Here is a 26,929-nt window from a genome sequence, read left to right as displayed (position 1 = left end):
AAAATTTACAATGTAAAAGCACATCAAACCGTATCGGAGACGACGGCATACGACAAACGCGAAAGTCTGCAGGCATCTTCCATATGCGATCCAACTTGATTGCCTTCAGTAGTAAACAAAACAGCTGTAAAGCCAGGTCTCCACGCAATATATATCCTGGAATCTGCTGAAGATGAACGCACGTTATGATACAGTCCTTGAGAATAGCGAAGAAGCATTATCATCTCCACCTGGTAAACGTATCAGCTTAAAGCACGGCCTTCTTCACATCCAAGATGAATCAACCCAGATCTGAACTGCTTCTGAAATAAGGTGCACCAATTATACTTGAAACCTCATCGATAACGATATTAGCTTTAAAGATGACAGACACATCCAAGTGAAAAAAAAAATAAATAAACCTCTGATTTACTAAGTATTCGGTAAAATAAACAATCATCACCTTAAACTTTTGCAAGTACCAACAAACGTTACGACACGTTCGAGCCTACACAAGAATTGCCTGCCTGAACATGAAGCATACTTAACTTAAAACAGTGATCGTTCCGCTCCATAAGATTCATCGCTGTTGGGTCCATGACTCTATGCATGTCAGCAGTCCCTGTGTATATACGGCATTTCCTTCTTTTAACCTCTGCTTATCCTCAATGAAACAGCACCATACTTCATACACACTGTCCATGGTCGTAAATGTATAATGCGACCCAGTGGCCTGCATCACCAACGCATCCCAGTGGCTTAACACGGCCCAGTGGCCTGCATCACCAACGCATCCCAGTGGCTTAACACGGCCCAGTGGCCTGCATCACCAACGCATCCCAGTGGCTTAACACGGCCCAGTGGCCTACATTTGCAAAAGCCCAGTGGCTTAACACGGCCCAGTGGCCTACATTTGCAACAGCCCAGTGGCTTACCACGGCCCAATGACCTACATTACCAATACAGCCCATTGGCTTAACACGGCCCAGTGGCCTACATTTGCAACAGTCCAGTGGCTTACCACGGCCCAATGACCTACATTACCAATACAGCACATTGGCTTAACACGGCCCAGTGGCCTACATTTGCAACACAGCCCAGTGGCCTTTCCCCCCAATAAAACATGAAAACCAAGGCAAAGCTACTCGTCTGAGCAACGCGTAGACCTCGAGTGACGAAATAATGTCTTCGTCCCACCTTGTAACCTTCTGTCACGTGACTAAACAAGCACAACTTCTCGTGCAAAGTCTGCATCCACGGTGATCGGCTTTAACTACCGTATTTACCCTAGATAAATTTATTTATTGTGTCTTTGATCGGGCAAAATTTCCGACCTGTGCGAATTAGATCGTACTCATATTATGAATTTTGTAGATGTAAATTTTAAAACTATTCTACGTTTAAAGATGTGCTCATATAATCGTGTATACCATGTCTTATACTGGATACTGCAGTGTTCAATTTCATTGTTTTCTATCATTGTATGCAGAATGTCTAAAATATGACCAACGTCTTGAAATGCACAATTTAGCTTGCATGCGTGTTGCATACTGCAGTGTAAACAATTCTCAACACACTGTGGGTCTGATGGTTTGTTTGTAAAGCAATTTGTGTCGATCAAAAGTTCCGGACGTAGCTCGTTTTTAAAACGAGCTTGACAAAGTAACGAGATCGGGTCGTCATGCAGGCTGACTTGGTTGACAAGTGTCATCGTATCCCATTTTCGTAGATCGTATATAGACATCAGATCATCTGACAGCCACGTGATCTACCCACTGTTTATCCCTGTGTGACTATTGATGCTGTCAAATGTAATAAATAGAAAAAAGATGAAGACGTCCTCCTTTAAAAAGGTTGTGTCAAGCGTTGGCCTTGCAGTGCCAAGGGAAAATATTTAACAGATGTCGAGCTTTCATGTCGACTTGATCAGTGCCACTACACAGTAAGTACGAGCAGTGTCGTTTTGTAGGGTAGGCAATAAAAGTATAGAATTTCAGACAAGGGACAGGCAGTGAACCTTGCCTGTCGTACTAGAGGACAGTGACGTGACAAAATTAGACTTCTCTATTGCTCTAGTCTTTATCTGGGTTATCGCAACAACTTTGGTGGTTTGGCCATGTGTAGACATCTTGTTACTGTTCAGCCGTGCGTGACGTTCGTATTACGATTTTTATTAATACTTTTCACAGCTAAGTTGTTTTTTTTATATATAACCTGTTCTGAAGACCATCAACTCTGTTAAATCTGTAGGAAATTTGGAATTTGTTTTCCATGAAAGTTAATTTCAAGTGTGAGAGTGATTAATATGAATTCGGGGTTAAGCAGTTAGGAAATTTACATGAAAATCAAATCAAACTGACACTTGCCTCTCTTTTTAAACAGACAGACTAAGGGCATGCTTCTTCTTCAGTTTTGCCATACCGTACAAAACGAGTCTTGTGATAATCAACCGTGCAGTTGGCTTGTGTCTCAACAGTGGTTTACAACACGGACCTATTTTTATACACAAAATGTCCTTTTTAGTCAAGGATTTACAACCAGCTGTAATGATAATATCATATTCCTAATTATAAATTCTAACAAGCCTTTGGTATGACAACCCCACAGAGAGTGAATGAGTGGAAGTGTAAGGCCACTGTGGATGAACGGTATTCCATCCACACATATCCCGGCGGGTTTGCTTAAAGGGGGACAAAAGTCCGAAGTAATGGAGGTCTGAGACGTAAACTGTTGTTGAATAACCAGTAATCTGAGATGGTTATCGGTTATCGGATCATACTATGGTAAGTTACTGCAATGTATTTGATTGTACTTACTATTTCTTATGATGGTTATAATGAATATGTGAGCAACGCTCCTGTATGTACTCACAGACGGTATGGCATTATATACAGTGTGTTACATAGACAGGAAATCATTTTTGGCAAAAATATGGCATTCTCCCCCAGGGTGGAATTACAAACAGGGTATTACGCAGACAGGAAATCATTTTTGGCAAAAAAAATGGCATTACCCCAGGGTGGTATTATAAACAGGGTATTACATAGGCAGGAAATCAGTTTGGGCAAAAACATGGCATTGCATCCAGGGTGGTATTACAAACAGGGTATTTCATAGGCAGGAAATCAGTTTGGGCAAAAACATGGCATTATAACCTGGGTGCACTGTATGCGTACCAACATTTACAGATTGGAGAATTTCTCTGGAACAAAGTTTTAAGGGATTTCACTGTAAATTTTAAACAAGATTTATCATTTGAACCAAACCTTTTTGTGCCAAAAGTGATTCAATTTCCTATTCTTAAATTTAGAACTAGTAACCATTATCTACTTGTTTTGACTTGCCGATGGACAAACACTCCCAGAAATGATCTTTTATGTGAATTATGTAAATCACCCTTTTTGATGATGAATTTCAATACCTGTTCAACTGTCCACCTGACCAACAATGGAAACTGTACATACCTTAGTATGTCAATACCTGGCACAACCTTTTTGCAACTTGAAAGACTACTGTGTCCAAAGAAAGCTGTAAATGACACAGATTTGTCTAAGTCTACTACATGCATCAATAGAAGTATAGATATGAGTATATGGTATCTTTGTGTATGTAAATGTGTATGTATATTGTGTCGTACATAATGCATGCACACACACACACACACACGATGGTGTGTATATGTATGTATGATTTTTCACTTCACTCATGTACCACCGTCGGTGGAAGTTGAGGAAAATAAAACATTTGAACCTTCGCTTCGTACACATGCAGAAATTCTGCGGCCTATACGTTAAATGAAACGTGAAAGAAAAACAGCCAATTTTGCACTGTCATAGCACAAGCAAGACACATTCCAATGTATAATATTCTTATTCCTATTCCTGTAATAAAGATCCCAAAGAAACGATACGTGAATCAGAGCGTGTAAGGTTAGGTTCACACGAATTAAGCTGGTGAGCGTGTTCTTGACCTCTGTCTTAACTGCATAGATGGATCAAGTGGGGTTGGGGGAGGGGGAATCTGTGTCAAGGGGTGCGCACCCCCTACCCATACCTCCACCCCCGCCCTTTTCTAAAAAAAACTGTATCTGCCCCTGCGCTGTATCCCTCCTCGTGTTAAAAGAATGTGTTGCTTGAATCAGTGAATATAAGTTTCGTGAGAAGTGCGATAAAATAGCTACATGAATGTGTAGATTAACGATGGCTGATTGTCTATGGTGAACGTGTTATGATGGACCCACTTCTTGGGTTGTTGATGTTGGTCGGGCCGTCACTGGTATGTCGAATCGAGACATGAATAGTTCTCAGAGTTTTGAGTCAATCTCGTATATTGTCTTATGGTTATGATATTATTACTTTGAATGAAGTGATCACTTGAAATGAGCATGAGCGGCCAGGTTTCTGATGCCGTCATTCCCTGGTAGAGTTGTGTCCGTTGGCTATTTCTGAACCTTATTCCTGCATTTGTATCTTAGATTCTTAGATTCGAGCTTTTAGCAAACTTTTTGGCTTCACACATTGTACCCATATGGGGGAATCGAACCCGGGTCTTCCCCGTGACGAGCGAACGCTTTAACCACTGGGCTACCCCATCGTCCTTACACAGTTTCGAAAGTGTCATGCTTTCTCCTCTTTGTTATTTTCCGTGCTGGTGGGTGTCAACATCGTGAGAGACATCTAGCCCATACTCACCTTGAAAAAGTATCGCAGCGACACATTTTTTCATGCGGATTTGAATATCAAGAGTGTGGATTTGAATATAACGTGCGAAAATGGGCAAGAATTGTCATGTTACCAAAAAAGGTGGTAATGCCAGTTTCAGTCTAGAAACCAATCCAGGACGAACGACTGAAGACGTCTACTCTTCAGACCCACCACCGGCTGCAGTACCTGTCTAATATAGACGGTCTGTTCCAGTCCTAGTTCCAAGCCGGCATGATTTTGTGTCGGGGAACTCTATGACATACTCGTTAGGTCTCTAGGTTTGTTGTTAGCACCGTCTCATGGGTCTCATCAAAGTGTTGAACGTATGAGACCTCCATTACTTCGACGTTTCCTCCCACACAGGGCAGACCCGTGAGAGTTAAACGGACTTCACCCACTAAAGACATTTACATGAGAAGATATTTAAAAAGGTGTAATTTTGTAACAGGTACGTTCACAATGATTTAGCAATATCAACCACCATATTCCTAGTTAACTTTCAGATATATTAACGATTTTGGAAGGAAAACACCTGAAATAAAACCACATGTAATGATACAAACTAAAAAATACAAAACACAGTTTGCAAGTACTATTTGTAATTTTGAAAAGATATACTGAACAGCAAAAGAAATACAGCTCTTTTTCTTGTCAAGTAGAAGGCATGACCGCGAGATTTCATTTTTCGAAACTTGCGTTTTTTGGGCTGTGCAGTATTTGTTCGTGCCATGAAAGGAGCCCAGTCAGCCGGGACTGGGTGCGTTAACATGATGCTGTTCATAGCTCAGGTAGCAAGTCAATTCAGGTAGTTGATTCACGCGTAACGCCAAAAGTGACTTGGATGGAGACACGGAGAACACACCTGATCATAAAGTACCAGTGTGTGACTAGGAGGGTACCATCCAGCATGGGCTTTGCCGTCGTTGCTTGTCTGGCTATTGTCGTAGTTGTTGCTGTGGAATCTTATGATGTCAAGTTGACGAAACGATCAACTTTGTACATACCTGATCATTACAACCCTAACGCTACCGTCCATTATGCACTTTTCGGTGGGTCGACCGAGCAAGGCAGTTATGACCACTCCACCAAAATTGCGTACGTCGTGGGTGAGTTAATTATAATATTGAGAAATGCTTCACAAAACCTGCAATGTATTTAATATTTCTAAACGTTGATCCTGGTTGTATTTCCATAACGATTCCGCGGTGTTTGTTTATGTTTTCAGTGTTCATAAAATGTCACATTTTCACACTTTGTCCTCTCCCATATTAATGAACCAAACGAAATGTATAAAACTTAACCAACGGTGAAATTGCACAGAGGCAGGTAATGGTGATAAATATTTTTAGGAATGTAAATTTACTGAATGTGGATTATAAAATTTGCCCAAACTTATAGTCAACCGTGAGACTGAACAAACTGTTTAGACCCATGCATCTCAAAGGGTATATTTAAAACACATTTGCCTCGTCATGCCTGGGCGCCTCTGTGACGATTAAGGCGTGAATGAGTGAGTGAGTTTAGTTTTACGCCGCTCTTAGCAATATTCCACCTATATGGCGGCGGTCTGTAAATAATCGAGTCTGGATCAGACAATCCAGTGATCAACAGCATGAGCACCGATCTGGGCAATTGGGAACCGATGACATGTGTCAAGTCTGACCACCCGATCCCGTTAGTCGCCTCTTACGACAAACATAGTCGCCTTTCATGGCAAGCATGGGTTGCTGAAGGCCTATTCTACCCTGGGACATTCACGGGTGATTAAGGCGTGTCTGAGTTACAGTAGCATGTGGGAGTTACTGACACTTCAGCAGAGCAAGGGTACCCATGTGTACCACTGAAAGGTAAGCGTATTCGCTTGTGTCATCTGTCCGCATTTCTTCATGAGTAAGGAGTGATTTTTTATACAGCATGTACGAGTCCTTTCGTCACCACTCGGCTATTTCCGTAACCTCCAAGAAGACACATGCCCTCCCTTGAGGCATGTTAAGAGCGAATATACTACTGACCAATCAGAACGCGCGTGATGACCCCCAGTACTTACATCGGTTATGTCATTAAATGTGTTTGCTTATAAAATCATGATAAATAGAAATCGTCACATTGAAAGTAAGAAGAACTGTGTTGCCTCGTGTTGATATTATTAAGGATAGCACCATGGACGGGGAGAGATTCAAATACACGCACGTACGTTGGTTTACATAACGGCTCTCATGCGTCCCACTGAGTGTATTTCTAACGACCTTGCGACCTTAAGGAAAAGTCATCATACACCGTTACAAGTTTCAAACAAAAATGGTATATCCATATGTAACTAACCAACATGAATTTTTAACAATGAGCTAATATTTCATATATCTGGGGATATTATAGTCTGTTTATTTGGGCGTCGTTCATATTTCGTTTCAGAGAATTTTACAATTCCATGGGGGTATGAGTACAGGGTTTTCTTTGTTTTTCGAGCTCACATTCAATGTGCATGTTTAGTTTGATGCTAGATGCAACGAATGACCTCACGAATTTGCTTTTTACACGCGCATTTCGTTTTTCATCTCTTTTGGGCAAAGTCAAGGTTACACTTTCTCGAAATTGAATTCTGATTATATTTGGAAACATAAGGTGGAGAGCTGATAATACTAACACTAGAATATGTCTTTAATAAATATGTTTCTCTCCTGCTTTTAGTTGTATCTAAGATGTTTCAGTATTAAACGTTAATAAATCGAAACGAAAACAGAAATACAATTTATGAGTACTTCGGTGATATTGCTCACCATTAGAATTAAACAGGAATGGAGTTATCGTTCTTGTTCTCATGTTCCTGCGCCAGTATGAATCCCTCCAGAGCAGTCTAACTAAACTTCGTCTCAGTGTATTTCGTTACACTCCACCACTGAGTCTAACAAAACCCCGTAGAAGGTCGCGTCAGGTAACCTTTGAGCGACCAGTGACGGTCCAATGCGGTTAAATAGATTTAACCAATCAGACAACGATTACTATTTAGGGATTGGAAGGACTTTCAAAATATTCAGGTCACCAACACAGATCTCTCCACAAACAAAAATCAGCATATAACACAGTTATTTGACCTGTAGTATATACGCTTGGGGGTTTCTGTTGACATGGTTACCATTAGCTAATATTTCCGCAAGACAACATCCTTGAATATTGTCAAAAACACTATTTTCAGTGACTGTTTACTCACCGTTGTCATGGCTGTACGTACGCCATGTGCATCACCCGAAAGCGATCGTACGCTACATTCGGAATCATTCGGGTATGAACCTTTTTGAAATAAAAAGTTCAAAAGGTATGTGTGAATATGCACTTTCGCGATTTGGTAAGCTGTGTTCTGATTGGTCAATCTCAAAGGTTACCTGACGCGACCTCCCATAAGGTTTTGTTCGACTCAGTGGTGCAGTGTAACGAAAAGTACTGAGGATAGGTTTACTTCGACTGCCTTCCAGAGGGGCTGTTCGGCTTGTTCCGAATAACACGAGTTAGTCACGGATGGTACAGTTTTGGCATTTCGACTATGACCTCTTGTATGACCGATCTCAGAACAAACTTTAAGAAATTCCTTACCTTCTTGCAGACGAGGTTCCAGGATTAATGAAACACTAAAAATCGGATTAACTGAATACAAAGAACACCCGTCATAACAACTGAGGATTTTCCCTGCTGGCAGGATGGTTATCAAAGTCCTCTGAGTTAGATTCAGGGATTAGATTTCGATGTGACCTCCACACAATGGAGCGGGGCTGCACAGCCTCGGTGTAAAAGATTTGATGTTTACGTGACTGCTATTTCTGCATGTATCATCATGCAAAAAAAGTTATTTACAATATGTGGGTGATATACGGTGTAATATAAAGAAGTTTTATTGCACTTTCGCAGATCTGCAAACATGGCCGTCATTACAGCCTCAAGATTAACTGCCGAACCTTTGTTTATTGTCTGACACTAGGTTGGCAGTTAAGTACGAAAGCCCAGTGTTGTCACTTCAGTGTTGACATTTTAGTTTTTGAAAGATACTTGAAACGAAACAATACCCGAAGTACCGACAAACGGAATGAAAGGCGACTATATGTGTCGTAAGAGGCGACTAACGGGATCGGGTTGTCAAACTCCCTGACTTTGTTGACGCATGTCATCGGTTCCCAATTGCGCAGATCGATGCTCATGCTGTTGGTCACTGGATTGTCTGATCCAGACTCGATTAGTTACAGACTGCCACCATATAGCTGGAACATTGCTGAGTGCAGCGTGAAACTAAACTCACTATCTCTGGTAGGAAAATATATGCATAAAAGAGCCTCTTCTCTCAGATTGTTTCGAGGTCATAATTGAATATGGCGATCATCAAGCATGGAGAAGGGAACAACGACAATATCTTGTTTCTCGCTCTATGTATGTTTGTCAGAGGAACGGAATGTGGTTTTATTGTGTCTTTGATCGGGCAAAATTTCCGACCTGTGCGAATTAGATCGTACTCATATTATGAATTTTGTAGATGTAAATTTTAAAACTATTCTACGTTTAAAGATGTGCTCATATAATCGTGTATACCATGTCTTATACTGGATGCTGCAGTGTTCAGTTTCATTGTTTTCTATCATTGTATGCAGAATGTCTAAAATATGACCAACGTCTTGAAATGCACAATTTAGCTTGCATGCGTGTTGCACACTGCAGTGTAAACAATTCTCAACACACTGTGGGTCTGATGATTGGTTTGTAAAGCAATTTGTGTCGATCAAAAGTTCCGGACGTAGCTCGTTTTTAAAACGAGCTTGACAAAGTAACGAGATCGGGTCGTCATGCTGGCTGACTTGGTTGACAAGTGTCATCGTATCCCATTTTCGTAGATCGTATATAGACATCAGATCATCTGACAGCCACGTGATCTACCCACTGTTTATCCCTGTGTGACTATTGATGCTGTCAAATGTAATAAATAGAAAAAAGATGAAGACGTCCTCCTTTAAAAAGGTTGTGTCAAGCGTTGGCCTTGCAGTGCCAAGGGAAAATATTTAACAGATGTCGAGCTTTCATGTCGACTTGATCAGTGCCACTACACAGTAAGTACGAGCAGTGTCGTTTTGTAGGGTAGGCAATAAAAGTATAGAATTTCAGACAAGGGACAGGCAGTGAAGTTGTCTGTCGTATTAGAGGACAGTGACGTGACAAAATTAGATTTCTCTGTTGCTCCAGTCTTTATCTGGGTTATCGCAACAGCTTTGGTGGTTTGGCCATGTGTAGACATCTTGTTACTGTTCAGCCGTGCGTGACGTTCGTATTACGATTTTTATTAATACTTTTCACAGCTAAGTTGTTTTTTTATATATAACCTGTTCTGAAGACCATCAACTCTGTTAAATCTGTAGGAAATTTGGAATTTGTTTTCCATGAAAGTTAATTTCAAGTGTGAGAGTGATTAATATGAATTCGGGGTTAAGCAGTTAGGAAATTTACATGAAAATCAAATCAAACTGACACTTGCCTCTCTTTTTAAACAGACAGACTAAGGGCATGCTTCTTCTTCAGTTTTGCCATACCGTACAAAACGAGTCTTGTGATAATCAACCGTGCAGTTGGCTTGTGTCTCAACAGTGGTATACAACACGGACCTATTTTTATACACAAAATGTCCTTTTTAGTCAAGGATTTACAACCAGCTGTAATGATAATATCATATTCCTAATTATAAATTCTAACAAACCTTTGGTATGACAACCCCACAGAGAGTGAATGAGTGGAAGTGTAAGGCCACTGTGGATGAACGGTATTCCATCCACACATATCCCGGCGGGTTTGCTTAAAGGGGGACAAAAGTCCGAAGTAATGGAGGTCTGAGACGTAAACTGTTGTTGAATAACCAGTAATCTGAGATGGTTATCGGTTATCGGATCATACTATGGTAAGTTACTGCAATGTATTTGATTGTACTTACTATTTCTTATGATGGTTATAATGAATATGTGAGCAACGCTCCTGTATGTACTCACAGACGGTATGGCATTATATACAGTGTGTTACATAGACAGGAAATCATTTTTGGCAAAAATATGGCATTCTCCCCCAGGGTGGAATTACAAACAGGGTATTACGCAGACAGGAAATCATTTTTGGCAAAAAAAATGGCATTACCCCAGGGTGGTATTATAAACAGGGTATTACATAGGCAGGAAATCAGTTTGGGCAAAAACATGGCATTGCATCCAGGGTGGAATTACAAACAGGGTATTACGCAGACAGGAAATCATTTTTGGCAAAAAAAATGGCATTACCCCAGGGTGGTATTATAAACAGGGTATTACATAGGCAGGAAATCAGTTTGGGCAAAAACATGGCATTGCATCCAGGGTGGTATTACAAACAGGGTATTTCATAGGCAGGAAATCAGTTTGGGCAAAAACATGGCATTATAACCTGGGTGCACTGTATGCGTACCAACATTTACAGATTGGAGAATTTCTCTGGAACAAAGTTTTAAGGGATTTCACTGTAAATTTTAAACAAGATTTATCATTTGAACCAAACCTTTTTGTGCCAAAAGTGATTCAATTTCCTATTCTTAAATTTAGAACTAGTAACCATTATCTACCTGTTTCGACTTGCCGATGGACAAACACTCCCAGAAATGATCTTTTATGTGAATTATGTAAATCACCCTTTTTGATGATGAGTTTCAATACCTGTTCAACTGTCCACCTGACCAACAATGGAAACTGTACATACCTTAGTATGTCAATACCTGGCACAACCTTTTTGCAACTTGAAAGACTACTGTGTCCAAAGAAAGCTGTAAATGACACAGATTTGTCTAAGTCTACTACATGCATCAATAGAAGTATAGATATGAGTATATGGTATCTTTGTGTATGTAAATGTGTATGTATATTGTGTCGTACATAATGCATGCACACACACACACACACACGATGGTGTGTATATGTATGTATGATTTTTCACTTCACTCATGTACCACCGTCGGTGGAAGTTGAGGAAAATAAAACATTTGAACCTTCGCTTCGTACACATGCAGAAATTCTGCGGCCTATACGTTAAATGAAACGTGAAAGAAAAACAGCCAATTTTGCACTGTCATAGCACAAGCAAGACACATTCCAATGTATAACATTCTTATTCGTATTCCTGCAATAAAGATCCCAAAGAAACGATACGTGAATCAGAGCGTGTAAGGTTAGGTTCACACGAATTAAGCTGGTGAGCGTGTTCTTGACCTACTGTCTTAACTGCATAGATGGATCAAGTGGGGTTGGGGGAGGGGGAATCTGTGTCAAGGGGTGCGCACCCCCTACCCATACCTCCACCCCCGCCCCTTTATAAAAAAACTGTATCTGCCCCTGTGCTGTATCCCTCCTCGTGTTAAAAGAATGTGTTGCTTGAATCAGTGAATATAAGTTTCGTGAGAAGTGCGATAAAATAGCTACATGAATGTGTAGATTAACGATGGCTGATTGTCTATGGTGAACGTGTTATGATGGACCCACTTCTTGGGTTGTTGATGTTGGTCGGGCCGTCACTGGTATGTCGAATCGAGACATGAATAGTTCTCAGAGTTTTGAGTCAATCTCGTATATTGTCTTATGGTTATGATATTATTACTTTGAATGAAGTGATCACTTGAAATGAGCATGAGCGGCCAGGTTTCTGATGCCGTCATTCCCTGGTAGAGTTGTGTCCGTTGGCTATTTCTGAACCTTATTCCTGCATTTGTATCTTAGATTCTTAGATTCGAGTTTTTAGCAAACTGTTTGGCTTCACACATTGTACCCATATGGGGGAATCGAACCCGGGTCTTCCCCGTGACGAGCGAACGCTTTAACCACTGGGCTACCCCATCGTCCTTACACAGTTTCGAAAGTGTCATGCTTTCTCCTCTTTGTTATTTTCCGTGCTGGTGGGTGTCAACATCGTGAGAGACATCTAGCCCATACTCACCTTGAAAAAGTATCGCAGCGACACATTTTTTCATGCGGATTTGAATATCAAGAGTGTGGATTTGAATATAACGTGCGAAAATGGGCAAGAATTGTCATGTTACCAAAAAAGGTGGTAATGCCAGTTTCAGTCTAGAAACCAATCCAGGACGAACGACTGAAGACGTCTACTCTTCAGACCCACCACCGGCTGCAGTACCTGTCTAATATAGACGGTCTGTTCCAGTCCTAGTTCCAAGCCGGCATGATTGTGTGTCGGGGAACTCTATGACATACTCGTTAGGTCTCTAGGTTTGTTGTTAGCACCGTCTCATGGGTCTCATCAAAGTGTTGAACGTATGAGACCTCCATTACTTCGACGTTTCCTCCCACACAGGGCAGACCCGTGAGAGTTAAACGGACTTCACCCACTAAAGACATTTACATGAGAAGATATTTAAAAAGGTGTAATTTTGTAACAGGTACGTTCACAATGATTTAGCAATATCAACCACCATATTCCTAGTTAACTTTCAGATATATTAACGATTTTGAAAGGAAAACACCTGAAATAAAACCACATGTAATGATACAAAATAAAAAAAATAAAAAACACAGTTTGCAAACACTATTTGTCATTTTGAAAAGATATACTGAACGCAAAAGAAATACAGCTCTTTTTTGTCAAGTAGAAGGCATGACCGCGAGATTTCATTTTTCGAAACATGCGTTTTTCGGGCTGTGCAGTATTTGTTCGTGCCATGAAAGGAGCCCAGTCAGCCGGGACTGGGTGCGTTAACATGATCCTGTTCATAGCTCAGGTAGCAAGTCAATTCAGGTAGTTGATTCACGCGTAACACCAAAAGTGACTTGGCTGGAGACACGGAGAACACACCTGATCATAAAGTACAGTGTGTGGCTAGGATGGTTCCATCCAGCATAGGCTTTGCCGTCGCTGCTTGTCTGGCTATTGTCGTAGTTGTTGCTGTGGAATCTTATGATGTCAAGTTGACGAAACGATCAACTTTGTACATACCTGATCATTACAACCCTAACGCTACCGCCCATTATGCACTTTTCGGTGGGTCGGCGGGGCAAGACAGTTATGACGACTCCACCAAAATTGCGTACGTCGTAGGTGAGTTAATTATAATATTGAGATGATGATGGTGGTGGTGGTGGTGGTGGTAGAAAATGCTTCACAAAACCTGCAATGTATTTAATATTTCTAAACGTTGATCCTGGTTGTATTTCCATAACGATTCCACTGTGTTTGTTTATGTTTTCAGTGTTCACAAAATGTCCTAAGCTAAACTGTCACAATTTCTCACTTTGTCCTCTCCCATATTGATGAACCAAACGAAATGTATAAAACTTAACCAACGATGAAATTGCATAGAGGCAGGTAATGGTGATACATATTTTTAGGAATGTAAATTTACTGAATGTGGATTTTAAAATTTGCCCAAACTAGTCAACCGTGAGACTGCACAAACTGTTTAGACCCATGCATCTCAAACGGCATATTTAGAACACATTTGCCTCGTCATGCCTGGATGCCTCTGTGACGATTAAGGCGTGAATGAGTGAGTGAGTTTAGTTTTACGCCGCACTTAGCAATATTCCACCTGTATGGCGGCGGTCTGTAAATAATCGAGTCTGGATCTTACAATCCAGTGATCAACAGCATGAGCACCGATCTGGGCAATTGGGAACCGATGACATGTGTCAAGCCTGACCACCCGATCCCATCAGTCGCCTCTTAGTACAAGCACAGTCGCCTTTTATGACAAGCATGGGTTGCTGAAGGCCTATTCTACCCTGGGACATTCACGGGTGATTAAGGCGTGTCTGAGTTACAGTAGCATGTGGGAGTTACTGACACTTCAGCAGAGCAAGGGTACCCATGTGTACCACTGAAAGGTAAGCGTATTCGCTTGTGTCATCTGTCCGCATTTCTTCGTGAGTAAGGACTGACCGTTGTCATGGCAGTACGTACGCCGTGTGCATCACCCGGAAGCGATCGTGCGCTAAATAACATTCGGAATCGTTCGGGTATGAACCTTTTCGAGATAAAAAGTTCAAAAGGTATGTGCGAATGTCCACTTTCGCGATTTGGTAAGCTGTGTTCTGATTGGTCAAACTCAAAGGTTACCTGACGCGACCTCCCATAAGGTTTTGTTAGACTCAGTGGTGCAGTGTAACAAAAAGTACTGAGGAAAGACTGTCTTCCAGAGGGGCTGTTCGGCTTGTTTCCGGAAAAACACGAGTTGGTCACGGATGGTACAGTTTTGGCATATGATAATTTTTCGACTATGACCTCTTGTATGACCGATCTCAGAACAAACTTTAAGAATTTCCTTACCTTCTTGCAGCCGAGGTTCCAGGATTGATGAGCTTTTCGAAACACTAAAAATCGGATTAACTGAATACAAAGAACGCCCGTCATAACAACTGAGGATTTTCCCTGCTGGCAGGATGGTTATCAAAGTCCTCTGAGTTAGATTCAGGGATTAGATTTCGATGTGACCTCCACACAATGGAGCGGGGCTGCACAGCCTCGGTGTAAAAGATTTGATGTTTACGTGACTGCTATTTCTGCATGTATCATCATGAAAAAAAGTTATTTACAATATGTGGGTGATATACGGTGTAATATAAAGAAGTTTTATTGCACTTTCGCAGATCTGCAAACATGGCCGTCATTACAGCCTCAAGATTAACTGCCGAACCTTTGTTTATTGTCTGACACTAGGTTGGTAGTTAAGTACGAAAGCCCAGTGTTGCCACTTTGAAAGGGACATTTTAGTTTTTGAAAGATACTTGAAACGAAACAATACCCGAAGTACCGACAAACGGAATTATAATTGACGTAACAAGAAAATACGAGTATATCAAGAGTATATACTTCAAATTTCAAGTTTTTGACAGAAACTGAATGTAACGAGAAAATACTTAAAAGTTCCAAACTTTGACAGAAACCTGAAGGGAAACCAGAAACGAGGGACTACAGCAAATTACGGAATCACGGAGCGTCATAAGTCATGACCCCGGATGCTTCCGATGTTCAGACGTAAACAACCTCCGGGGGCATGACTTATGACGCTCTTTTCCTTAAAAATTAGTCTATAGCTCCGACAACACCTCATACCTAAACGCATTCAACACGGATGGTCAAAGATAGATAATTATAAAAATGAAAACGGTAGAAACTAAAAACAAAACTCACGGGTGCTACTTCCTGTGACGCCATGTTTTGATGTGTGAGTTTCAAGACGCGTCGGAACGGAGCCGACAAATCTCCGAAGATGGCCGAGTGTGTTTCAAGCATTACCGACATTGTTTCCGATAAGGGCGTTGTGTTTATGTTGTTTCCACTAAACTACCGATATCGCTGCAACTGATTCGCGAATGGGCTGCGTTTCTTTACATTTGAGATGCAATTCCCTCAAATTTTCCGTAATTCCTTCCATTACTTAGGGGGCGGGGTGTGTGGAATCAACAGAAAAAATAGTTGAAACAGCGAAATAACATTCAAAGCAAGGAGAACTTAAGAAAAATGTTAAGCCGCAAAAGTGGCACCGATAGGCAATCGTAGTTAAGTCCCTATACATTTCCTCACACCGACCACTTAACTTTATTGCGTTGTTGTGTCCACAGCAGAGCTTACGCAGTGTGGTATTCCTTTGTAGCGTGATATTTGATAACAAGTCGCAGTTTTACGCACAGTTATTTGTACCCCAATATGTACCCGATAAACATTTGGGTAAACAGTTATTGCAATACATTCGTCAACTAATATCGGTAACAGACTGAGCAAATCGTACTATGCTGAAATCACTTTTATTAGAACAAGGGTTTGAAATAACGTCCACAAATCATGTAAAACGAATCGAAGGAATGCTATAGACATAGCACCTCAGTTTAAAAAATTCCATTTAAAACGATTTTGCTCGATACAACTGTAACTACAAGTTCATGATTAGAAAGTGAGCACGGGTTTTCAGTGTTTCTCACAGTCCCCGAACCTGTCATTTTCCTTTCGACCCAACTGTCAAGCAAAATCCCCAAATGAAGCGAGACCAGATGTTCGGGGGAATCTCCCAGCTCCTCGTTCCTTCCTTGCATTAGACTTCCACATATGTAATGATATGCATAAAACGGCAGGTCACGAACTCTTATGAACTCTAATGTTACGCATCGCGCATCTTTGTGCGCAGTAGAGCTGACGACCATCAGGTCCGCCTTTACTGTAAGTCCCGTTAAAGAGTAAACTTCGTGGTGTTGATTAACTCCACGAAGCGGCTGTTATCAGTGGAAAGCTGTTTATAATGCAGACCCTGAAACAAATACGTCCAAGAAAATCAGGCATAGAATATGTGGTAAGTCTATACCTGAAATGAAAAGACAAACCGTTTCTTTTTCAGTATATTTTATGATTATAATTTTATTAACATTTCTTTTCTGTAACGTATATTCATTTCACAGACTAGATATTAGTCTATCTGTCTGTTTGAATTATATATTTCCAAGGTGTGGGCATTAGTCTAATAGGGGGGTGGTGGGGTAGCCCAGTGGTTAAAGCGTTCGCTCGTCACGCCGAAGACCCGGGTTCGATTCCCCACATGGGCACAATGCGTGAAGCCCATTTTCTGGTGTCCCCCGCCGTGATATTGCTGGAATATTGCTAAAAACGGCCTAAAACTAAACTCACTCACTAGTCTAATAGGAGTAGAAACATTCATCATAGAAGCATTATTCTCAACAACATGTAACTTGCTGTTAGTGTGACTGAAAACTGACAATATGACGTTGTTATATCTGTCATTAGAAGTAACGCACGATCGTCCCGTGTAACAAGTGTTAGGATTAGCTTATTCTATGACTACAGACGCAATATGGATGTCAGTATATTTAATGAATAACGAAGAATTACGGACTATTGTGATCTAAATGAAAATATCATGAACCGTATAATTTGTACGAGAAACATTCATCCACAAAGGGCAGATAATCCAAACATCTGATACTAGTATTCCAGTAGTTGTTCTGAGCATTGCTCATTATCCTTGTTAGAAAGAGCATAAGACTGGGTACACAATCAGGATAAATTATGGTAATACTGTTTCGTAAACGAACAAGGTTGTCTGCAGGTTAAACAACGCTACATTTAACCGTAAACATCAACAATGCAGCGAGGATGGTTACGATAACTACACCAATTATCTGACTGTCACACTGTTCCAAAAATGTTGTTGTGGTTGTACTGGTGCGTACTGACCTCTTCAGTGGTCTTTCCTCGCACGAATATCCTATGCCATTGTCTTCCTCATATACTGACAATCGCCGACATTTCAGCATTGGAATAATCTGCCTTTCTACATGGAGTGCCTGCTTCAGCCACCGAATTCTTGATTTTGAACAGGAGGAACTATATCTCGAACATCGCCTCCAAGATAGTCCAAAAGATGTTCATGTTCGACGGGGATTATATACGGGCTCCTTGCGGCCATGTCGTTGGTGTTTCTCTGCAAATAGGTGCAGGCTTTAAAACCTACAGTCCCTGAATTAAATCTGAAGGCCCATTGTGTTAAAATCAAATAAGACTACACTGGTCACTGTATAGCGCAGAGAGACGTCGTCGACATTCCTATGCGCAAAACGCTGAAATACCAAGAAGTGAAAGTATGTTATCGTAACATGATAACTGACGATTCCCAAACGTTAAGAGGGCAAAAAACAAGGGGAAGATTCCAGTTGTGAAAAAAAACCAGATAATATACTGAAGGCCACAAGCAGATATTTGAAACTGCCGGCCCGATGCAGTAATAACAGGCACTGGGCCTCTCGCCAACGATTATTTCGAAAGATGCCCTGTGTCATACATGCCAGTGGACTGCCATCGGGTATTTTATGACAATCTGCATGCGTCTTGCCATGCCGTGAAAAGTTTATTCCTGGTACTAAGGTCTTCTAGATCAGCTCAGAAAATTGTTTGAGCACATACCGCAATTATGAAATACATACATGAATGAACTTGGCACCTTCACACTACGTAAACATGCAACCCCTAGAGTTTGAAATAACACGTGAAGCAATGCTCTTTAATACAGTAGGTGCACATATTCTCAATGATGTAACAATATAAACGCATTATACTAACCAATCATTGTTCGGATTTACTAAATTGGCACATTATTTAGAAACGCAAGTCAAGTGTTTAGAAAATTTCTTTTTTTTAGGGTGTGTGAAGTACAGAACAGAATAATATGCGAAGAAACTCTCATATGTGGATTACGAAATCACTCATGATCCCCCGTTGTCTAATTCTCACCTTGGGCCTCCTTTCACAGAGCACTAAGGTGATCGTAAGTTACTAAGGTGGCCTTAGTGCAATGTTAAATTATGGGGTTAAATGTTAACTTTAGTAAAGGTTACTTCGTGAGATAAGCCCCGGGTGTCCTAACTGCTTTTCACTAATCAATTTAGATAGTTTTCACAGTTTGTATTCTTTTGAGTATGGTTTGTAGTTAAAGGGTGACTACTCAAAAGGAAAAGGCGAAGAATTTGAAAAATGACACCAAACAAGTTTCGACTAGCTGAATGTCTCGCGAAAAAATTAATGTTTCTCTCTAAAATTACAACGAAGGGGTAAGGTCAGCAACCTTGCACACTCTGAGACCCTCTGATTTCTTACCTGTTACACAACCAGTCACTAGTGATCCCTGACCGATCACTTGTGCACCCACAGGGCGGCAGAATGACACTCTCTCCACCACAGAAGTGCAAGACAATAAATCAATGTATCTAAACCACACATCTAAACCCAGTACTCCACTTTAGGCCCGATATTGGACAACTGGGGTTAAATTTCAGCTTCACTCGTGCACAAACAAAATAGTCAACCTTAAGACCAATGCTTGGGGTGTACACCGGTGTTTAGAAACCCTGGCTCGAGTCCCCACGTGCATGCAGTGTGTGAAGCCCACGTGAAGCCCATGTCTGGTGACCCGCGCCGAGACAGCTTGAATGATGCTAAACGCGATAAAAACTAAACCATTCACATTTAAGACCAATCTTGATAGTAGAAACAGTAGCTACCAACCTTTACAAGGGCTAACAGCGTTAAGATGGGCAATCATTATATATGGGGACACGTGTGTCCGTAAAATGTTTTGAACATGAAAATCTGTCTTTTATAGGTCACCATTTTGCGCCGGCATATCCAGGGAGAAAGTGTTATCTCCAACCAGCAGCTTGGCTGCATAAAAGCATAGATGACAAAGGAGTGCAGTTACCTCTCGTATAGTCATGAAAATCTTTATTATGTTGTGGAAGTTTTTTAAAAAATCCTCTGGATCCTAAATATAGCAATTGGCACATCCCTGTACGCCACTAAATCACAGCCGAAAGGATGCAATACAACTTCAGTATTTTATAATGCTTATTACAGCTTGACTTGATCGAGTGAATACTAATGCATTGCGTGACCGTGTCACAACTGGTTGGGTCTATTTTGAATGCATATGCGTATTATGTAGAGTAGCTCAGGTGGAGCTGAACAAGTTGTACAATGCCGTGTATGAATACAGTGTTACAAGGTGTAGTCTGGTGTTACTTACAGTAAGATTCCCGTTCAGAAAAATAAATAAAAATAAAAATGAAATTTCCATTGGCGCACAGAACCGTTTCTATTACATGCTGCATGCTGGTACATATTTATCATATGAAGTGGAGCTTTCAGTTGGCACTGAAGGCGAAGGTTACTCAATGTGTCAGCCATGCTTTAATAACTTTGAGTACGCGATATCTCGCGTGTTTGCGCATGATTACCACAAACCGCTACCTACACACTAGAGTCATGTGTTATAAATTATTTTAAATCACATGACAAACATTCAGTAAAACTTAATTTTGTCAGTTGTAATTTATAGCATGTCCCCTACACCAAACACTCCAAGTAGCATTAAATCAGCACTACACGTATCCATAATGATCATTTAATGTTAAAGATAGCTGTGTGTCTCGGAATGGCAGTTGTGAACATGTGTGTTTGTGATTCCGTCACAATTTGGTCAATAAATTATCAAAACACGAAAGAAACACAACCTCTAGAGACTGGGGTCTAGATTGTGTTGAATGTAAAGGCATATCAAAGTAACACGAAGTTCAGTTTTTTTCCGTTATACTGTACAGAGAACTTACGGACCAAGCTTGAGACAATGTCTAAACCAGAAGTCTTATCGGGATGACCCTGTTGTCTATAGCAACGCAGGTCGTTTAACTGTCAGTGAGTTGCCTCCCTTACACGTACAGGATACGTACAAAATGCCTACTTTGCCAGAATAGGCTGTTTTGCCCTTGTTATGTAAAGGAAAGTTTTCAAATTAAGGTGACACTTTGTTGGTCGAGTTAGACTTTGGTCCCCATAACAATGAATATTATCGCATTCTCCTTGAGCTTGTCGTTCATGTCAAGCATTGTCCGTGCACATAAACTTAAGTCAGCGCCTAACATTAAATGAAAACAGAATGAGTCATATTCGATAATCCTGCTACAGCAAACAAATCTGCACTTGTGTCGTATAGGGTTTCAGGTACGTTTATTTGAAAGTCCAGTATGAAATCTACAGTAGCAGTGTGTCAGTACACCTATTCATAAGTGAATCCGCTTTCCTACCTATTTTAAAGGACTAGTTACATACACACCTGTGTCTACCTTTGTCACCGCACAAACGTACCTGTCACGTCCGTAACACAACAGTCTTGCAAACAGCCTGAGGGTAACCATGAGACATCACCCTAGTCATAAGACACGAGGTACATCTCCCACCATGACCCGTGGACGATGCGTGTTAAGCAAAACCAGTTGTGTTGGAAATATGTGGGATACCCTAAAACTGCTGTATCTGGTGAGCCTGGTAGGGGTGGGTGGTTACAAGGTATCCCTGATCAAACAGTCCACTCTATACCTGCCATCTTCCTACGGAACAGATGGAGATATGCGTTACAAACTTTTCCCTGGTCTGGAACAAATGGCGTTTGACTCTGGCAACAAGCTTATCTACATGGTGGGTAAGTTTCAGCTCAGCTCAATGTCTTCGAGGACTAACAGTATAACAGAATCCTCCCATGACGCCATTCGTTTAGTAATGAAATTGCCGGTTTCCAGCATCACGACTGCATAATTTTTGCATGTTATCCTGGCAGATGCATTTTACATGTCAATAACACCTTATAGGAACTTTCGAGCGTCGTGAAAGCTGAAAATATGAATCTTAGGTTTCCTTATTCTTTGCCTATTCTTCAGATTGTCTGTGCAATATCTAACGCACCAACCTAAAGACAAATTGGCTTTGGACTGGTATTCTGACGTACTTGTTTAAGGAAAATGTAGGCTAATCTGTTTGGTAATGCTTGCGGGCAAAGCCACCGGTATACTTATGCATGGTCACGTATCTGGGTACATAGCCTGATGACAATAAACAAATAAGTAGCATATTGGAAGTATTGCTTCTCAGATGTCCTGTTTGCATTTTTTTCGGACCTTGAGCATATATATTAGTGAGGTAATTATAGTAAATATTAAATATGAGTAAATGTTATTGTTTCTGACTATTTTCTATGCTGACGACCGACACACACAGCTAATTATGACTGTGAAGGCGGTGTAATTTCAAGCTCATCAAACTGGATTCTAGTGCATCAGTCACTGGATTGTCTAGTTTGTTTACAGTCTGCGTCTCATGTCATGGACACTGATGTGCGGCGTTAGGTAAAAGGCAGTGTAATATCTTGGCACATGCCCATTCCACGAGTATTTGTTGTCACACCTGGGGTTTCCACGCAAGCCAGTGTTATTGTTGTTTCCGTTCGTGAAGTGTTATACAGATCACGTCATCAGATACTTGGGGTCAGATATGGAAAAGTGAGATAGCCTTTATTGTGACTCCCAACTAGACCCCGTAAACGTTTACAATAATGTGATGACACAAGTCCATCCAAAGAATATGTATCCATGAAATGTCACCATGACACCTATTCAGCCTGGTTTCTTCAACGACGTTTTACCTGCCATATTTTCTCAAAGATAGTTACCCTGCATGTTGGCATTAAGGATACTTTACGTGCTTGGTAGGCTCAGCGACACAACCTCTTTCTTGCGCTCAATGATAAATTGTACCTGATTGTGACTGTGACTACGGGCCATCTCTTTCTGAGGAACTCCTACCAGGGCCAAGTACGGACAGTTTGGAGATCACTTTTCATGCTCGACCAGGGGATCATCATCGACTTCCCAGTTCTTGAGAATGATGCCACATCGAAAACACTTGCAAGCATCTTCTCTGAGCAAGTACACAATGTCATTTGACTAGGACTCTGTTTCATCTGCACAGGCCAAGACTGAAAGGAATTCAGCCGTTCTTGGAACTGTGTTTGAGGTTTGAGAGGGATGTTGTCCGTACATAGGTAACGACCATCATCATATTCGGTCTTGTCTGTCTCTAGTCCCAGCAATGTCATGGCTTCTGTGTCTCCGCATTCCTCCGGGGCTTTGCAGAACAGGGTGTATGCTTGGGCTCCTCGTCGAGGTAGCATGTTGAGTAACTCTCTGACCCGCCAAAGGAGGCTTGTGGTTTCTCAATAGTGTCAGTTTTCATGAGGCAAGTAAGGACATTAAACTGCACTTGCTTGTCGACCACTTCTTCTACACGCTGTATGGCCTGCACGAGGCCAGAATAATTCTTCCTTAGGATCTCCCGGTGAACCGCTTCCATTTTCTGTCTTCAAGGTAAACATGTACCAGAACCAGTAGAGTTAAGAACGTAGACTGGAGAGGATACGTTCTCTCTGGCAAGTGAAGTCGGAATGATCTGGAGGGCTGTTTGGGTGCTTTATATGATCCAGCTGAGTCTAAGAATAATTTGTGGGGAATTCTATGTGACTCATGGTCTAAATATAGACATACCGGTGTTGACACCATAGATCTAAATATACCCCGTTGCCAAGGGACTGTTCTAATCTGGGTCAAATGTGGGGAACTGGGTCAAATGTGACTCTTTAAAGATCCCTATACTACTCATGCGTATACCGAATCCTCTGTGACTGAGGTGACACATACATCGTCGAAACCCTTAGGCCCTCAACACCAGACTGAAAGAACATCAGGCATCCGTCAACATAAGTGACCTTAAATCTGCTGTCTCTGAGCACATCAGGAAGAACCAGGACCACACCATCATATATGTCTTCCTGTAGACACTACCAATAAGGTCCACTTGTTACATGCCATCACTGTTACCACATCAACCACGCCTGGATTAACGCTCCCTGGCTTCCGTTTGTCTATTGCAACCCCCTCCCCAGCCCTCCGGTTCCTGGAACATTCCTGGAAGACTAAAGTAGTAGGATAGCCTCATGGTTAAAGCGTTCGCTCGTCACTCCGAAGACACAGGGTGGTTTCCCAACATGGATAGGATGCATGTCTGGTGTCCCTTGCTGTGCTATTGCTGGAATACTGGTAAAGGGGCGTAAAACTAAACTCGAATCATAAGTGGCGGCTCAGCGTGCTTAATATTTAGAAGAGGTGTGTGTTTATATGGCCGTACTCACAATTTTTACAATGTGTTGGAGTCAATTTTGCTTACAAACGTGAGGTGATAGACAGAGCAGTTATGAAGAAATTTATTGCCCCTCCCGAGATGTACACTTCAAGAGCACGTCCATTCACTGAGAACTGGGGTCACTTGTGTGCGCGACCTGACACATGACCATGTCACAAGACATTCCTGCCCACTAAATCAACGTAACATCAAGGTTGACTTGGAAGCAGGTTAAGAGAAGCCATGATACTTGTTGTCTTAATTTCATAGTGTATCGAACTGCATCATGCATGTGTACATAGTAAACAAATGGCGACATTGCATATGAAACACTTACTGTATATAAAAAAAACATCGATTTCTGATTTTTAGTTGCCATCAGTGAAGTAGTGTTTGCTTACAGGAATCATTAGTGACAAGGTACTGACGTTGAAATGGCAGCTAACGATATTTTCCTACAATGTTCCCTAAGTCTGTAATATTTTTCATTAGTACCTACGAATTTCACTTTAAAAAAAATATGACAAAATTAAATTAAGTTTGCGAATCAACATAATATTACCATGTTAACTGAACACTTAAATCTCAGAATTTTATTCAACCTAGTATAAAAGTTAAACAGCGATCATAGATTCGATTCACTATTATTGGTTTGTATTACAAGGGGCAAAGCGCAGTAACTGGAAAAGTGAAACAACTGAACGTACGGTGCAACTGATGAGCGTTATCTTAGACCAACCCTTCTTGTGTTCAATGTTCCATCTAATGTGCATACACCACGATCATACAAACTAATAATAGCCATGCAGACTTTACCTGTCTGCTATTTCATCATAGCACACATGTCTGCTTTCAACAACAACACTTCTGTCTTTACATGTTACCTGTCTGCAGACCTCAAATATACTTTAGCTGTATGCTATAATTTGCAATTACCTGTCTGCTGGCCTCTACAACACTTTACCTGTCTGCTTGCCTCTGCAAACCGGTACCTGTCTGCTGGTCTCTGCAACACTTTACCCCTCTGCTGGCCTCTACAACACTTTACCTCTCTGCTGGCCTCTACAACACTTTACCTCTCTGCTGGCCTCTACAACATTTGACCTGTCTGCTCGCCTATACAACACGTTACCTATCTGCTGGTCACTACAACACGTTACTCGTCTGCTGGCCTCTTCAACACGTTACCCGTCTGCTGGCCTCTACAACACGTTACCTGTCTGCTGGCTTCTCCAACACGTCACCTGTCTGATGACCTTTACGACACGTTACCTCTCTGCTGGCCTCTCAAACACTTTACTTCTCTGCTGTCCTCTGCAACATTTTACCAGTCCGCTGGCATCTACAACAGGTTACCTGTCTGCTGGTCTCTACAACACGCTATCTGTCTGCTGGTCTCTGCGATACTTTATTTTTTATTCCCCTGTCCGCCAAACTCAAAGGCACAATAAAACCTTCCAATGTTATATGGTAGACATAGCCATCTACCACCCCGTGGATGAACAACTCATTTGCCTCTGCATGTATTTGTGACGAGAGTAGTCGGTGTACGCTTAGTGGATGCTCATTTATACTGGTGTCATAAGTATTTTTGATAGTGATTCATTAATGTATGCTTAACATATGAACGTCGCTTGCAAATCGAAAGAGTCGATATTATGTTACAGAACAGGCTTTGTCGTTTTATTGCATAAACGATTAATTTTAAATCGTTAAAACTTCATCATAAATCAAAGGAATTGCCTACGCAATAGTACAGTATCCCAGATACGGGTTTGTCCGCGAGGACATGGGCACACTGAAATCGAAAACGGTGTAACCAATGGCAGTCTTTGCAGGGTGACTATAAAACATTAGGGTCTAGAGCTGCTATCAATAACCAGACAAACAGGGGAAGGATCTGGGTTGTAAAATCATCTTCCGTCGGTACCCTGCTCTCAACCACCTAGTATGAAGTTATTATTACTATCGTTGTTCTGTGTTTTGTCACATCTGTATGTCGATGGGTTCGATGCCAAATTAAGGAAACAGTCAACAATATATATACCTTACGCTTACGTGAACGGCACTGCTTTGTATGGACTTTCTACACCACCGGCAGAACAAACGACTTACGACCACAACCACAAAATAGTGTATATAGTTGGTAAGTATAATTGCATTCAGTTAATCATAAATATATATACGTTTCCTTCAACATCGATGCTAATTTTTTAAAATAATTGTTTCCACATTCTTAGAACGTTCAATTTCTGCTGCAAGTGATTGTCGTCTTGTGTATATTGTGGCTGATTATATGTCGAAATCTGATTTTATATGGATAAGTGACTATTATGGAAAGGGTTGTTTTATTATATCAGCGTGTGAACTGAACGGTTTAAGAAGTTTTCTTTATTATGATAGTTGAATACTGGTCTCAGGGTGAAATGTGATCTCGAGAAATATAAACAAAAAATAACAAAACAGTGTGAATAATGAAATGAACATTCAGAACCTGAGGCTGTACTCATAAGTTCAAATAAAAATATTGGACCCATATGAGGCCACTTAAATCATCCAAAATGTCACAGATGAAATCATTCAAACCCACAAAACCCAAAGCATTTGCTGGAATATATACACACAGACGGACAGTTTTTATTTTGTAATGTCGGCTTAATGACCCATAATATAGCTACAAATTATCCGGTGTGATA

The 26,929-nt window shown here is 41.1% G+C and overlaps 1 protein-coding gene across 3 annotated transcripts in view; it reads left to right on the top strand.

Moving 5' to 3' along the window:
• Positions 1 to 5,559: 5,559 nt before the first annotated feature.
• The window catches only part of LOC137257944 (mesenchyme-specific cell surface glycoprotein-like), a 33,734-nt gene continuing 12,364 nt past the window's right edge, over positions 5,560 to 26,929 (top strand). Inside the window, exon 1 of one of the 3 annotated variants that reach the window (XM_067795457.1) lies at positions 5,560 to 5,788. In XM_067795457.1, the coding sequence (XP_067651558.1) occupies positions 5,590 to 5,788 (199 nt within the window). In that variant the 5' untranslated portion in view covers positions 5,560 to 5,589. Of the gene's footprint in view, positions 5,789 to 13,462; positions 13,770 to 26,085; positions 26,380 to 26,929 lie in introns of those variants that run through there. The other 2 variants (XM_067795456.1, XM_067795458.1) reach the window with 2 other exon arrangements.

This window comes from Haliotis asinina, chromosome 12, assembly GCF_037392515.1.
Source record: "Haliotis asinina isolate JCU_RB_2024 chromosome 12, JCU_Hal_asi_v2, whole genome shotgun sequence".
Classification (NCBI taxonomy): domain Eukaryota; kingdom Metazoa; phylum Mollusca; class Gastropoda; order Lepetellida; family Haliotidae; genus Haliotis; species Haliotis asinina.
Note: the sequence above shows the minus strand (reverse complement) of the source record. Positions and strands in the feature narration are given on the sequence as shown.